This window comes from Lynx rufus, unplaced genomic scaffold (assembly GCF_022079265.1).
Source record: "Lynx rufus isolate CCGP_SWC_20201006 ecotype Redwood Valley unplaced genomic scaffold, mLynRuf1.p SCAF_7, whole genome shotgun sequence".
Classification (NCBI taxonomy): domain Eukaryota; kingdom Metazoa; phylum Chordata; class Mammalia; order Carnivora; family Felidae; genus Lynx; species Lynx rufus.
In genome coordinates this window covers 24700048-24717253 of record NW_025814889.1, presented here as the reverse complement: position 1 = coordinate 24717253, position 17206 = coordinate 24700048, and the positions used below count along the sequence as shown (strand labels likewise).

Genomic DNA, 17206 nt, shown 5'->3' with positions numbered 1-17206 from the left:
AGAGCAAGAGGGAGACACAGAAACAGAAACAGGCTCCAGGCTCTGAGCTGTATGCACAGAGCCGGATGGGGGGCTGGAACTCACAGACTGCGAGATCATGACCTGAGCCGAAGTCGGGCGCTCAACCTACTGAGCCACCCAGGCGTCCCTGTTAAAATCTCTTCACCTTTGTAAGCTGAAATTTCCGTATTTGGGGGGCGCCTGTGTGGCTTAGTTGGTTAAGTGCCAGACTCTTGATTTAAGCTCAAGTCATGATCTCACTGTTTGTGGGTTCGAGGTTCACATCCGGCTCTGCACTGACAGTGCCAGCCTGCTTGAGATTCTTTCTTTCTCTCTCTGCCCCTCTCCTCTTCAAAAATAAATAAGCATTAAAAAAAAGAATATATCACCTTTCAGTAGCTTGTATAAAATATCTGGATTAATGAAATTATTAAAGAAAGACTATTATGTCTATTACAGATAATTATGGAGAGTAAGCCATTTATTGATTTATTGACCTGGGAATCTTCGATTGGGAATCTGGTGGCTGGGAGTAGTTCTCTCTTTCATGTAGGAGACTTAAGTTTTTCCTTTTACAGGTTGGACATTTTATGGCCCTTAGTAAAGATAATATTCAATAAATACCTATTGATGGGCCAATTTTTAAAAATTTAATGGAGTCATGTTATTATTCCTATAGTTTTTGTGATTGGGAATGACCTAGTGGAGAGCTGAAAATTGGAGTTTTGTATGATCTTTAAATTAGTTTCCTCTTTGGCCTTTGACAACACTTTGGACAACTCATTTAAATCAAAAGCATATTCTTGTTGAAATGAAAAGCTTGAAATACAGGGCCTTTTACACTATTACAAAGCAGTTGATAAAGATAACAAAATGATTTTACCCAACGTAGAAACGCTTCTGTAACTTCAAAAATGTAGGGAGATACTTGCAATGAAGAGGCAGAGAAAAGGCGATTGGCACAGGATACTGTTGAAATTATGTGTATTTATTTATTTAAAAAAATTTTTTCATGTTTATTTGTTTTTGACAGAGAGGGAGAGAGACAGAGCATGAGCGGGGGAGGGGCAGAGAAAGGTAGACACGGAATCTGAAATAGGCTCCAGGCTCTGAGCTGTCAGCACAGAGCCCGACGCGGGGCTTGAACTCACAGACCTCGAGATCATGACCTGAGCCGAAGTCGGACGCTCAACCGACTGAGTCACCCAGGTGCCCCATGTGTATTTATTTTTATTTTTTATTTATTTTTTTATTTAAAAAAATTTTTTTTTCAACATTTATTTATTTTTGGGACAGAGAGAGACAGAGCATGAACGGGGGAGGGGCAGAGAGAGAGGGAGACACAGAATGGGAAACAGGCTCCAGGCTCTGGGCTGATGACGCGGGGCTCGAACTCACGGACCGGGAGATCATGACCTGGCTGAAGTCGGACGCTTAACCGACTGCGCCACCCAGGCGCCCCATGTGTATTTACTTTTAAATTGTGAGTCTTTACAGTACGGAGTATACTTGTTTAACTCATACCCCCAATGTTTAGTACATTGCTTGGTGCAGCGCTGTCGATTAATAAATGTTTGCTAAATTTTGGAGGAAGGTTAGAAAGTAAAGCCAGAGTCGCCTTATATCTGGAAAAAAAAAAAGGAAGTAAAGATTTGGCTTTCTTCATATTCTAACCCTTTTTAATCCTATATCAGAACTGGTGTCTCTGGTTCACTAACATTTCTTAATCAACAAAATTCTGCCAATTTTCGCAGCTTTCTTGAGGAAAGGATTTTATTTTCTAGAATCACCCTGTGGCGCCCTCTGCCGGAGTTGTCAGGAAACTTTGCACTTAAGTCCCTTCCCTGGGTTTTCATTTAGTTCCTCCCCGTTCTTTTTTCGGAGGCTCCCCTACACGCATGCGCTTTTGATGAAGCGCTTAGGCTGTGACAGACTACAATTCCCAGAAGACCATGCCAAAGAAAAAAAAAATCTCGTGGTCGCGGGGAGGAGGAGGGAAAGACAGGAAGGCTCGCGAGAGAACGTGTTTGAGGCGGCTGCGCGAAGTGGGTGGAGCGGGGTGGAGAGAGTGAGGAGGAAGAGGAGGAGGTGCCGTCCCACAATACCAGGCGGGAGGGCGGTAGGCGGTTTGTATCCGGGCTGTGAGGTGCTCGGCGCCTCCGCGGACCTTGCTGCCTCTGTCTCTTTAACGCGAGAGGAAGCGATGCAGAGGGGTGGAAAATGGCAGAGCTGCAGATGTTACTAGAGGAGGAGATCCCGTCTGGCAAGAGGGCGCTGATAGAGAGTTACCAGAATCTGACCCGGGTGGCGGACTACTGTGAAAACAACTACATACAGGTGAGGAGCGCGGGCGGGCGGACGGGCGCTGGCCGGCCGGGCCGAGGATCCGCCGCCTGTCGCCCGAGTGACCAGCCCACTGGGCGGGGTGGGGAACTGCCCTAACCTCAGCGGCTGCCTCAGCCTCAGCCTCAGCCTCAACCCCAACCCCAACCCCAGCCCCAGCCCCCAGCCGGGGAGAGCCAGTGGCCAGGCTGTGGGAGTCGGGCTGAGATACAGGAAGTGGCTGTGGTGGTTGAAACCGATAGAAGGGGAGAGAGAAAATGGGCGAGGGAGCCCGGAGCTCGCCGCCGCCGCAGCCGGGCGTCCCCCTGCTGTCCGCCTCTTTTCGGGCTGGGCCCCCCGGGTCGCGCTGCCCCCCCCCCCCCCCCCCCCACGGCAGCCTTCTATTCGCCGGGCTTCTGTCCGGGAGAGCCAGCTGCCTCTCCGTCCGAAGAGGGGTCTAGGACGGAGAGAGAGGAAAGGGCAGGGACGAGGCGCGGGGAGGAGCAGCAGAGGGGGGAGGAAAAGCGGGGTGTGTGTCGGGGGAGGGCGGGGTGGGGGCGATTATGTCAGTTTAACCCAGAGGGTGTGTCTTTTATTTATTTATTTTTTAAAAAATTTGTCATGAGTCACATTACACAGACCTCCCCGAGGAGAGGAGGAAACGGGTGGGAAGTGAGGGAAGGCGTATAAGAGAAGTTAATCTCAAAATTCCTTTAATTGAAGGTTTGTGAATTTGCCTGGCTGTCCGTTTTCATGTCGGGTTTTTCCCCCTCTCTTCATTTTCACTTCCATCCCACTGTAAGGTATTCTAGAGGTTGTTATGATTGTCGTTATTATAAAACGTAAATTATTCTTGACTACTTGGAAAAATGTCTTACTCTCTCTTCCCCAAAAGTTCTTGAACTGTTGGCTTTATAAGTAACTTAAAATAGAATGGTGTAACCGCCGGTTGCGTTTTCTGAGGTTTCTCTTTTTCCGACCAAAGTAAATGCACAGAATATGAATCCAAGTGGATTACCGAATATATTTAGTCTTAGAATCGTAATGCAAAGTGTTATTGTAAATTTATTAGGAGATTCTTGGGGTCTTATTTATGACAGATTTTCGTTTGTTTTTATTTTAATGATTGAAAGTGATTTATGTTGTAGTTTGGTTTGTAGATCTTTAAATGGGTAAACCAACAGTTTGCTATAGAAGCAGATAACCAGCGGAGTCCTCTGTATCAATATAATGGCATCAAAAATTCGCTTGCTAGTTTAAGGCATAACCCAAACGTACTTTGAACGATTAGGGTTATTGTAATTCAGAACCAAAGTATTTATAGAAATGCCCCCCATGTGATTATCATTTTTAAGAACCAACAGTTTCTGTGTTGGCAAATGCTTTTCTTTATTTTTAGAAGGAGATACTGTTTTCAGGATATTTTGAATAATTCTCAATTTCGGTATTAGTAACATTGTATCTTCAGCAGCACCAGTAGGAATTTATCTCATAAACTTTTTCAAGCTTTTACTTTAGGAGTTACAAATAAACTTGTTGAATGTCCACCATGTCTAGTGTATTACTTGCTTTTGTAAACTTTGTAGTTAGTCTTTTAAAAAAACTCTAAAATCTAAAGAAATGCAGATACAGTTTTGAAATAGAAAAGTTATAGTTTATCGATATTAAAATATACAACTTTTATTCAACTTAACCCGAAAAGCCTAAAAATTGAGGTGAATCTCAGTTTGCTGAAGGTTCTAAAGATTTTGAAAGTCAAACGCAAAGCACAGGAAGTTAATTTGCCCCGAATCCAGAGAAGTCATTTCTTTGTAGAAGTCGGTAAATAAGTACTTCATAAAGGGGTGGCTACTTTTGTTTTGCGTGTTGGGAAATCTGACAAATATATGGTGTGGTAACTGCTATGTGTTGGCAAATACAAACGTGTTTTAACTTGTCTGTTGACTACTGTTTTTTCAGGTAGTTGTGTGCTGTAGGCTTTTATTTTTTAATTTATTTATTTTTCCTCTGTGACCCCTTTCCTCTTCCCCTTCTGTCACCATCACGTAACTCTGAAGCACTTTTTAAACTTCGTTGGTAGTATTGCTAATTAGATAAGTCGTATTATTTCTTCTGCAGTCTTTTTTAAACTTGCTAGTTCCATGGTGCCAAGAGCCACTGCTAGTGGCCCCAAGTTGTTTTTGGTGGTCCTAAACTTGATACCAGTGAGGTACCAGTGGGGGAGGGCGGGGGGAGGGGATGAAATTCACAGGTAGTCTTAGCAGCCTTGAAACTTTGGGCAGCATGTTGCAGGCCACTAGCTAGCTGCCTTCCTGAGATGCTCAGACAGGGTCAGGCTCGGACAGGCTGAGAAGATGGTGAAGACTGTGGAAGTTGATGTAGTAGCTGTCTTTGTGACATGCTGTGCTGCTAACTTTGGTGCTGTGAATAGGGTACAAATAGTGCTAGACATCCATTTAGGTGTCTTTGGAGATCTTTCCCTTTCTGTGACCCTGATTGGGTTATAACCAGCATCTTATGTAAACATACCACCTCCCAGAGAAAGTATACACGCTCACTTGTGTCTTGAGAATTTTTTTATACCCAAGGTGAGTTAATTTATTGCCTAAGTGTTTTTTATCCTGAGAGTTCAATTTTCATTTTGTTGTCCTGCAGTTCGGAAGTACAGTTCAGTTCAGGTGAGTGGTTTAGCTGACGAGTTCTTTTGGCTGTAGTGCAGTTGAGCCTAGAGTACTTTATTAGCTCTTTGGGTCCTGTTGACTTTAATTATTAAATTGTTTTATTAATAGCATAACTTCTCAAGAGAGTCCATTATTGTAAAAAGGATGGGCCTTTTGAAATTGCTGTTGGGAAATGATACCCAAAATAGAAAGTGGTTTTTATATAGATATGAAGAAAACTCTGCGTTTTTCTGTCTTTGAATTTTTCTGGTGGGTTGTGTCAAGGACAGTCGCTCGTCAACTTGAACACACTTAATTCATCTGGCCATTTCCCTTTGCTCTATGTTAGGGTCCGTATTGCCTTTGTCATGGGCACTATTATGGGGAATAGGAAGGTAATAAGCTAAATGAAAAGGAGTAGAAGCTGCTTAAGGTTTCTCGGCATGCAGATTGCTAGATTGGATAAGGCCGTAAAAGTCTTCCATACAACTTAATTTGTTAATTTAATTTTTCTGCCTGGAATTCCCCCAACAAGAGCTACATTTGGATTAACAAGTATATTCTAAAGTCTGTGAGTATGAAGGGGATATGATTAGTGAGCTACTTAGTTTTTACCTTGTTTTCCTTTCCACATGAGGTTAACTTATGTTCATTGCTCATGCACATTTGATCTTGGAAGGCAGGTAATTTTTGAGCAGGAATACTTTGGAGTAGGTAAAAGCTAACATTTCTGATACTGCACACTGTATGCTAGTTTAAAAATAATGTCAGTTGCAATAATTCTATGATTCTTTCTTTCTTTCTCAAACAGATGATCAATCTGCAGTTCAGAATCAAATACCTAGCCTAAAGTTCTGTTCTTGTGTTACATAGTGTCTGGAATCAAACCCAGATTTTCTGATTCTGTATCCTAAGTTCCTTTTAATGAATACTGACTGAATGGGGTGCTTACCTCAGCAGAGAGGATAAAAAGCTGGTGTGAAGAGGGTAATATAATTGTTTCTATTTATTGAGTACTTATTGTGTCACAGCCTTTACTGGTTGATTTATATTATCTTTTTAAAAAAATTTTTAAATTTATTTTAAAAGTTTATTTATTTTGAGAGAGTGAGTACGTGAGCGGGGCAGGGCAGAGAGAGAGAGAGAGAGAGAGAGAGAGAGAAAGAATCTCCAGCAGGTTCCTCACTGTCAGCATGGAGCCTGATGCGGAGCTCAAACTCACGAACCGTGAGATCATGACCTGAGTGGAAACCATGAGTCGGACGCTTAACCTACTGAACCACCCTGGTACCCTGATTTGTATTATCTTTAATCCTTATAAAAGCTCTCCATGATAGGCAGTATTCTCTTATAGACGAGGAAATTAGGAGTCAGGAAAGTTAAGTGAGTTTTGTTTGATCACACAGTTAGTAATTGGCTGTCAGTGTTTCTGCCTAACTCTGAGAGACTTCATAGGCTAGGTTCTTTCCATATCACACTGTCTCTAGACTTGAGTGAGTCTAGAACTCAGTGACTAATTCAGAAATGTCATGGGATAAATAGACTCTTGTTGGGCAAACTAGGAACCTAACAACTATTTTCCATTGTTCCTTTTGAGCTCCACGTTGCAAATATAAGAACAGGTGTGTTAATAATTTGGAGGCTTGATTTCATCACCAAAGGATGGTAGCTTTGACACTTGAAGTGTTGAATTATAGGAATCATAGGCTCGCTTTTCATTGAGCTTAGTGGATCCTTTTCCTTTCTATGCATCCTTGCCTGTTATTTAAATTCTGGTTCAGCTTTGCAATTGTGATAAGAAAATTTGTAGAATAATTAGTAGAAATTAACAAACAAGTCTTGAAAGATTGTGGTTTTTAATGATTTACACACAAACTAGTTTCAGGAGATTGAGATTAGGATTGATTGGAAATGGTAGAATTCTTAGAATTTCACTTTGCATTTTGAGTACAGCAGTGGCTAGCAACATTAGAGATACAGGTTGGAAATCTGTATGAATTAAACAGGGTTTTAGTAATAGCGTACAGTGTGGTGACTGTAGTTGATAATACAGTATTTTGCATTTGAAAGTTGCTGAGAGAATAGCTCTTAAAAATTCTCACCACAAGAAAAAAAATTACAGCTTGTGGTGATGGATGTTGCCTAGATTTATTGTGGTGATCATTTCGCAGTATATACAAATATTGAATGCTGTATATGTGAAACTGATGTTAGGACATTTATATTTAAAGTAAAACAGAACAGGGCTTTTCATAATTTTATGCAAGATCCTCAGTTAATTGTTAGGTTGAGCTATATCATGCCACAACATGTTTATTTATTTATTAAAAAAATTTTTTTACAACATGTTTATTAATGCTGCTATGAAACAGACAGGATCTGACCTTCTGTATTAGGTCTTAGGAAAGTCCAGTCATAAAGATAGAATATTATATCAGTTTTTAATTAATACTCTCAAGAATATGGACTATTTTTTATGGCTGTGTGATATTTAAAAGTTTGTATTGGTGGCGTCTGGGTGGCTTACTCAGTTGAGTTTCTGACTCGATCTCAGCTCAGGTATTGTTCTTAGAGTCATGAGTTCAACCCCTGTGATGGGCTCTGTGCTGGGTGTGGAGCCTACTTTAAAAAAAAAAAAAGGTTTGTATTAAAACAAGTGTCCTCTCTCCTTTTTCCTTTTGTAACTTTAATGCTAATAAGAACTTTACCTGTGGTGCTTTGATCTAGACCTGTTCTGTTTAGAATCCTGAGTTTTACCATGGTTATGTCTTTTGGACATGGTTTTTTAGAAAATTGTTAAAATAATCCCTTAGGATGAGGGTACTTTTCTAATTCCTCCTGTGTGCTTCTGCTTCCTCTGGTTGGTTCTGATAGCCAAAGAATGCTATTACTCCTTGTAGTAGAAGAAAGGTATTTGGGCATATGGGGGTCTGATCAGGGGTTGTTGTTGTTTAGATAAACCCTATTTATCTTGAGTGAAATTTGTCCTAGGAATTTTGTCCTACGACATTTGTGAGTTAACAGATAGGAAATATATTAGCCAGAAAGGAAGAGCACTAAAATTGGGAGAAGAGGTTGAATCAAACATTAGGAGTTTATGTAGATGTAATTCCATAAAAATTTCATGTTGGTATGAAAAGTAAGGTTAAAATAGTAGTTAAATGCTAATTTAAGGGCATTAAAAAAGTTTGAGGGGTGCAGAGCTGGCTCATTTGGAAGAGCATGTGACTCATGATGTTAGTCTTCATCTCGGAGTTGTGGGTTTGAGCCCTATATTGAGTGTAGAGACTACAAAAAAAAAATAAATTTAAAAAGTTTGAATTTGGGGGGAGCTGTATATTTTTTCTAATGTCTTTGTGTTGATCGTGATCTCCATTGAAATTATGGTTTGATTTTAGAAGAAATAGTAGTCAAACCCCAGAACCAGAAACTTTTTAGTCCTTAATGTTTAGTAAGACACTATACTACAAAATAAGGGATTTTGAAAAAATGACAGCATTGAGAAGATATTTGGAAAATAGCAATTATTGGGTTTTATTTCTATGTATTTATAGTTTATTTATCGGGGTGCTTGGGTGGCTCGGTCAGCTCAGGTTGTGATCCCAGGGTCATGGGTTTGAGCCCTGAGTAGGGCTCTGCACTGAGCATGGAGTCTGCTTAAGATTCTCTCTCTTTCTCTCTCTCCTTCTCTTTCTGCCCGTCTCTCCTCCCTTGTGTGCATGCTCTCTCGCTCTCTCAAAAGAAATATTTTTTTTAATTAAAGTAATTAAAAGCCGTTAAAATTTGTTTGTTTATAGTCTCCACACCCAACATGGGGCTCAAACTCATGACCATGAGATCAAGAGTAGCATGCTCTGTGGACTGAGCCTGGCAAGAGCCCCTGGATTTTATTTTATATTTTATTTATTTTAATTTTATTTTTTAAATTTACATCCAAATTAGTTAGCATATAGTGCAACAATGATTTCAGGAGTAGATTCCTTAATGCCCCTTACCCGTTTAGACCATCCCCCCTCCCCCCCCTGGATTTTATTTTTAAAGGAAATAACTGATCTGATCATGTTAACAGTAAACATTAATTCCTTAGAAAGGAGACTTGAAGTTTTCTAGGGTCATTGCTCTGTGTCAACTGAAATAGATACGTTAACCTTGGATCTACTAATTTTCTCTATATACAAAATGAAATTTTCTTGGAAATGGTTTGTAGTGAACTGATGTTTGTGAAGAAAATCTGAAAGCAAAACAAAACATCCTAAGGAAGATAATGTGTATTTGTTATCAGATAGATTGTAATTTTTTGATATGTATCTATGTTTCAGCAACTTGAGCAAATGTTGGCAGAATTGTGATTTATGTTGGTTAAAGAATATTGGTAGGGCTATTTCAAATATAGCTTAAAGTGTAAATAAACTAATTTTAAGTCTTATTTTACAAATAACACAGTAATTAAAAATTCATTATGGAAAATTTCAAACATACTAAAAAAATGGAGAGAATAGTATTATAAATCCTCCTATGTTCATCACCCACCCTTAACAATTACTAACTCATGGCCAGTCTCCTTTCATCTGTGTTCCTCTTAAATTTCCCTACCATTATTTTAAAGTCTATCTTTTGCATATCATTTCATCCATAAATATTTTAGTATATGTACCCCTAGAAGATAAAGGCTTATTATTAAATCCATTGCATAACTTTTATATGTGGAGAAAAAAGATAATGTCAGTTATTAAAATTTATTGGTGACAGAAAGGAGTAGAGGGTTTTAAGATAGCTAATGTGTGTGTGTGTGTGTGTGTGTGTGTATACATATATATAATTAAAAAAATTTTTTTTAATGTTTCTTTATTTTTGAAGGAGAGAGAGAGACACACACATGAGCTGGGGAGGAGCAGAGAGAGAGGGAGACACAGAATTTGAAGTAGGCTCCAGGCTCTAAGCTGTCAGCACAGAGCCTGATGTGGGGCTCGAACCCACAAACTGTGAGATCATGACCTTAGCTGAAGCTGGACGCTCAACCGACTGAGCCACCCAGGCACCCCAACATAGATATTTTTATAGTTAATGTATTTTTAATTTATAGCTAATTTTGTTAGTGATTCCTGCCATAAGTTAGTTAGATACAGCTATATTATTTGCTTCATGATGGATTTTTTTCTTTTTTGAGAATTTAATTGGCTTTATTAAGCAATTCATAAATCAAGGATCATCCCACATAACAAGTAGAGGGGAGCTCCTAAGCAAGAATCTTTTTATTGAGGTATAATCCATATAATAGAAAACTAACCATTTTATTTATGTATTTAAAAAAAATTTTTTTTTTAATTTTTTTTTTTAACATTTATTTATTTTTGAGACAGAGCATGAACAGGGGAGGGTCAGAGAGAGGGAGACACAGAATCTGAAACAGGCTCCAGGCTCTGAGCCGTCAGCACAGAGCCCGACGCGGGGCTCGAACTCACAGTCCTCACGGATGGTGAGATCATGACCTGAGCTGAAGTCGGCCGCTTAACCGACTGCGCCACCCAGGCGCCCCTAAAAAAATTTTTTTTAATGTTTATTTTCGAGAGAGAAAGAGTACGTGGGGGAGGGCAGAGAGAGAGAGGGAGACATTGAATCCAAAGCAGGCTCCAGGCTCTGAGCTGTCAACACAGAGCCCGATGGGGGCTCAAACTCACAAACTGAGATCATGAGCTGAAGTCAGATGCCTAACCGACTGAGCCACCCAGGGGCCCCGAAAACCAATCATTTTAAAGTATACAGTTCAGTAGTGTTTAGTACATTCACAGTGTTGTGCATTCATTACCTTGATCTAGTTCCAAAACGTTTTCATCACCCCTCAAAGTAACCCTGTACTCATTAAACAGTTTGTCTCTATCCCTACCCACCTAATACCTGACATCCACCAATTTGCTTTCTGTCTCTTTGAATTTACCTAGTCTATATAGTTCATATAAGTGGAATTATGCAATATATGGCCTTTTGTTTCTGGCTTCATTCACTTATATTAAACATAGTATATATTTAAAATATTAAAAAAAACTTTTAAAACATTTTATTAATTTTTAAAGAGAGAGAGAGAGAGAGAGAGAGACACAGAGTACAAGTGGGGGAGGGGCAGAGAGCGAGGGAGACACAGAATCCGAAGGAGGCTCCAGGCTCTGAGCTGTCAGCACAGAGCCTCATGCTGGGCTCAAACCTGTGAACCACAAGATCATGATCTGAGCTGAATTCAGATGGTTAACCAACTGAGCCACCCGCGCCCCCCTATTCTTAAAATACTCATTTATTTTGAGAGAGCCTGCGTGTGCTCACGGGAGCAGGAGTAGGGGAGGAGCAGAGAGAGAAGGAAAGGGAGAATCCCAAGCCGACTCCACATTCAGCAAGGAGCCCAACGTGGGGCTCGATCCCACAACCATGAGATCATTACCTGAGTGGAAATCAACAGATGCTTAACTGATTGACCCACCCAGGTGCCCCAAGCATAGTATTTTTGAGGTTCATTCATTTTACAGCATGTATTAGTACTTAATCCCATCCCTTTTTATGGCCAAGTAATATTCTGTATATACCACATTTTGTTTATCCATTCATCTATTGATGGACATTTGAGTTGTTCTTAACTTTTGGCTATTGTGAATGATATTGCTATGAATATTCATGTATGGTACTTGTTTGAGTGCCTCTTTTCAATTTTTGCATACACACACACACACATACTTAGGAGTGGTTCATAATGTTTTTGTTGTGAAATATATAACTATATAAATTTGCACCGTAGTACCATTATATTGTGGTATAATGAGGCAATTCCAGGCATCAACATATACTGAGAATTTCAGTGTAAGTTGATAGAAATTAAGGCTGAGAGCCCAATTTTTCACTTCTGTATCATCTTAATTTCCCCCCTGATTACTAAAGTTATATTAAATATGGTAATTGTGCAATTTTAAACTTTTTAGAAACATATATGGCTTAGACAGTTAAAAGTTGGTGGAGCATATGACTCTTGATCTCAAGGTTGTGAGTTTGAACCCCATGTTGGGTATAGAGATTACTTAAAAATAAAATCTTAAAATCACTTCTGTGCACAGCCTTTAATTGTTTTTAATTTGCTTTATTTTTTAGAGAGAGAGTGTGTGCGTGGGGGGAGGTTGGGGCAGAGGGAGAGTGAGAGAGAGAATAGTAAACAGGCTCCACGACCAGTGCAGAGTCCAACATGGGGCTTGATTCCATGACCCTGAGATTATGACCAAAACCGAAATCAAGAGTCAGACATCCAACCAACTGAGCCACCCATGCGCCCCTCTGTACAGCCTTTAAAAAAATGTATCTAAAGTTTATTCTGTATAGTTGGTAAATTTATATTGTTTATTGCCAAGGGAGAAAATATTTCAGTCATTTTAAAAACAAAAATTCTGAAAGTTCTGTGAGATTATGTAATTATTAAATCAAACATCAATTCCTGCTGAGCTTAAATGAAGCATAGTATGCAAGATGTGCGTCTGGATAGTCTCAGCTGCTTTTAATTAGAGCAAATTTTTATTTTTTATCTCCTTGAAACTTAAAGGGAACAAAAATACCGTACTAATGAAAGTGTATATTATTATTTTTTAAATGTTTATTCATTTATTTCAAGGGGGAGAGTGAGAGAGAGAGAGAGAGAGAGAGAAATGAATGTGCATGCATGCAAGTGGGGCAGAGGCAGAGAGAGGAGAGAATCCTAAGCAGAGAACCCCGATGTGAGGCTCAATCTCATGAACTGTGAGATCATGATCTAAGCCGAAATCAAGAGTTGGACGCTCAACCGACTGAGCCACCCAGGCACCCCAACGAATACTTATTTTAAAAAGCAGTGTGATGGAAAGGGATTATGAGTTCCATTTTAAAATTACGGATACTACTCAAAAGTGGGCCCTTAAAACCCAGCAATCCCCCTATATTTTTCACATCAGTATATTCTTCCATCCACTGTAAATGGTTTTAAATTTTCTCTTCCCTTTTAAAATCTCTTTCCTTTCTCATCTTTTATTCCATAGAGAAAGTAGTCCTCATTATAGAAAACATATCATTTCTTACCACTGTATCTCCAAGCCTACTAGCATCCTTACCCATCCTATTTTATTTCCTTCATACTGTAATGAAGGAGAGTTGTCCTGCCTTCTTGCTAAAGTCCATCCTTATCTTTGCTCTGAGTCCCATTCTCTCTTACTTTTTCAGAAAATCTACACTCTTCTATCTTTCCTTCTCTTTACTGAATTTGTGCAGTTGGAATCAAAATATCTTAAGTCTCTCCTGTATGAGAAAATTATACTTAGACTTCGTAGATCCATGTAGTAATTGGTCTCATTTTATGTTGCTTAGAGTTTTATTAAACTGTTTTCTACACCTTCCTCCATTCCTCACTTTGCATTCACTCTTTAACATGTTTTGCTTTGTTGTCTTCACTGCTCCACTGAAATTATGTTCAGCAACCTATATGCCGCAAAATTCATTGAACACTGGTTATTTCTCATTTTGCTTGTCTTCTCAGCATCATTTTATGCAAGTGACTATTTTTTATTTTGAAAAGCTAATCCTTTGGCTTTCTTTCCTACTTTTGATATTCTTTCCTACTTTTCCTGTTAGTCTCCGGCCCCTTGTTCTCCTTTAAGTATTTACTTAAATTAAATTTTAATATTTTTTTTAAGGTACTGGGTATTCTTTTTTTTTTTAATTGGAGTATAGTTGATACACAATGTTAAATTAGCTTCAGGTGTATGATGTAATGATTAGAAAGGAGTCTATACATTATGCTATGCTAAGTACAAGTATAGCTACCATCTGTCACCATATAATGCCATTACAATATCATTGACTATATTCCCTATGCTGTACCTTTTATTCCTGTGACATTCATTCCATAACTGGAAGCCTATAGCTCCTACTCCTTTTCAACCATTTTGTCCAACTCCCCACCCAACCTTTAAGTATCAAAGTGGCTTTGTGTGAGCTCCTTTATATACATACCACTTTAGGCTGTTTTATTTATTCCCATCTGAATGATCTATGTTCCACTGAAGTTTAGATCCGTATATCTAATTGCCTAGTTGATATCTCTGCATGTTTGAATCCCATGTGCTTCAGACTTAACGTGCTAGAAAATGAATTCATTACCTTTCCCCAATCTACTACTGTCTACTCACTCATTTATTAGAAACGTAGGCATCATTTATTTTATTTTATTTTATTTTATTTTATTTTAGTTTTATTTTTAGAGAGAGTGGCGGGGGGGGGGGTGGAGAGAATCCTAAGCAGGCTTCATATAGGGCCCCATCCCATGACTCTGGGATCATGACCTGAGCCAAAACCAAGAGTTGGATGCTCAGCTGCCACCCAGGCTCCCCTAGAACCTAGGCATCATTCTTGACTCCATTATTCCTCTTTGTCCCCTCCTCCCAATTCATCTGTAACCGGTCCTGTTGATTCTTCTTAAGTATCTCTTCAATTTGCCTATTCCATCTCTACCACCCCAGGGTAAAGCTTAGACAACTGCTGTGGCTTCTAATTGTCTTTATATTATTTTTTCCCCCTTTTTTCTTTTAGACAGCGTAAGCAGAGGAGAGGGGCACAGGGAAAGAGAGGACATGGAACCTGTCACTCCCTGCTTAAAAATCTTTCAGTGATTCCCTATAAGTATACAATCTCACAATAAGACTTAAGAGGCCCCTGTATAATGGCATAGCTCCCATCTTTCTAGTCTTGCTGCATTCATCCCATTGCCCTCATCTTACCAGTCATATTTGGTTTTCAGGTTTTGAAATTTTATTCTTTTCTGCCTTTGCAAATGTCATTCTCTCTCTGTTTTCTTTTTTCTTAGTTTTCGAGAGAGAAAGAGCACAGGTGAGGGAGAGGCAGAGGGGGAGAGAGAGAGAATCTCAAGCAGGCTCCATGCTCAGCGCAGGGCTCGATCCTGCAATCCTTGGATCATGACCTGAGCCAAAATCAAGAGTCGATGCTCAACCAACTGAGCCACTGAGGCACCCCTAATGTCATTCTCTTTGACTAGAAAACTAGTTCTTCTCAGTCTGAATACTGTCATTTGTCAGGTCTTGTAGTTCAGAAAAAATTACTGTATTTATTCATTCATTCTTCACTTGATGAAAATCCTTTGCATACCTACTATGTGTCAGGTATATTCTTAGGTCCCAGAGATACTATAGTGAGTAAAGCAAGTTATCTACCCTTACGAAGTTTTCATTATAGAGATGAGACAGACAGTAAACACCAAAAAATAAGACTGTTTCAGATAACAAAGAGTGTTGTTTGGAAAATTAAATGGGAAAACAAACAAAGTGATGTAAAAAATTGGCAGAGGACCTGAATAGGTATTTTCCCAAAGAAGGCATAACGATAGATGGCCAGCAGACACATGAAAAGATGCTCAACGTTACTAATCATCAGGGAAATGCAAATCAAAACCGCAATGAGATAATCACCTTATACCCGTCAGAATGGTTTAAATCACAAAACACAAAAAAAATAACAAATGTTGGTGAGGATATGGAGAAGAAGGAACCCTGTGCACTGTTGGTGGGAATGTAAATTGGTACAGCCACTGTGGAAAACAGTTATGGAGGTTCCTCAAAAAATTTAAAATATAAATACCACGTGATCCAATAATTTCACTACTGGGTAGCAAATTTGAAATGATACATGCACTCCTGTGTTTATTTTAGCATTATTTACAACAACCAAGATACAGAAGCAACTTAAGTGTCCATCAATAGACACGTGCATAAGGAAGATGTGGTATGTGTGTACAATGGAATATGACTCAGCCATGAAAGAGGGTGAGAATTTGCCATTTGGGGCAACGTGGATGGACCTAGAGGGTGTGATGCTAAGTGAAATAATTTGGACCAAAAAGGACAAATTCCATAAGATTTAGCTCATATGTGGAATCTAAAAAACTAAAATGAATGAACAAAAAGTGACATCAGACTTAAAAACACATAGAACAAACTGTGGTTGTCAGAGGGAAGAGGGGGTAGGCAAAATGGATGAAGGGGAGTGGGAGATACAGATTTCCAGTTATGGGATTAATAAGTCATGGGAATAAAAGACACAGCATAGGAAATATAGTCAGTGAAACTGTAATAGCACTGTATGGTGACAGATGGTAGCTACACCTGTGGTGAACATAGCATGATGTATAGACTTGAATCACTGTGTTGTATACTTGAAACTAACACTGTATGTCAACTATATTAAAAAAAAAATTCTATGCAACAAAGCAAATAAACCCAATATTACTCTGACCTGGCTAGAAAAAGAAAAAAAAAAAAAAGACAAATGGGGTGACAAGACACAAAAAATTTGAATTGGAAAGAAGGACTTCTTTTTTTTTTTTTTATATGAAGTTTATTGACAAATTGGTTTCCATACAACACCCAGTGCTCATCCCAAAAGGTGCCCTCCTCAATACCCATCACCCACCCGCCCCTCCCTCCCACCCCCCATCAACCCTCAGTTTGTTCTCAGTTTTTAACAGTCTCTTATGCTTTGGCTCTCTCCCACTCTAACGTCTTTTTTTTTTTTTTTTTTTCCTTCCCCTCCCCCATGGGTTCCTGTTAAGTTTCTCAGGATCCACATGAGAGTGAAACCATATGGTATCTGTCTTTCTCTGTATGGCTTATTTCACTTAGCATCACACTCTCCAGTTCCATCCACGTTGCTACAAAAGGCCATATTTCATTTTTTCTCATTGCCACGTAGTATTCCATTGTGTATATAAACCACAATTTCTTTATCCATTCATCAGTTGATGGACATTTAGGCTCTTTCCATAATTTGGCTATTGTTGAGAGTGCTGCTATGAACATTGGGGTACAAGTGCCCCTATGCATCAGTACTCCTGTATCCCTTGGGTAGATTCCTAGCAGTGCTATTGCTGGGTCATAGGGTAGGTCTATTTTTAATTTTCTGAGGAACCTCCACACTGCTTTCCAGAGCGGCTGCACCAATTTGCATTCCCACCAACAGTGCAAGAGGGTTCCCGTTTCTCCACATCCTCTCCAGCATCTATAGTCTCCTGATTTATTCATTTTGGCCACTCTGACTGGCGTGAGGTGATACCTGAGTGTGGTTTTGATTTGTATTTCCCTGATAAGGAGCGATGCTGAACATCTTTTCATGTGCCTGTTGGCCATCTGGATGTCTTCTTTAGAGAAGTGTCTATTCAT

The 17206-nt window shown here is 39.4% G+C and overlaps 1 protein-coding gene across 6 annotated transcripts in view; it reads left to right on the top strand.

Annotated features, from left to right (window-relative positions):
* Positions 1-2095: 2095 nt before the first annotated feature.
* Positions 2096-17206, top strand: part of ABI1 (abl interactor 1) — a 130117-nt gene continuing 115006 nt past the window's right edge. For all 6 annotated transcript variants that reach the window (XM_047066713.1, XM_047066711.1, XM_047066710.1 and 3 more), the window contains exon 1: positions 2096-2337. In XM_047066713.1, the coding sequence (XP_046922669.1) occupies positions 2221-2337 (117 nt within the window). In that variant the 5' untranslated portion in view covers positions 2096-2220. The remainder of the gene's footprint in view (positions 2338-17206) is intronic.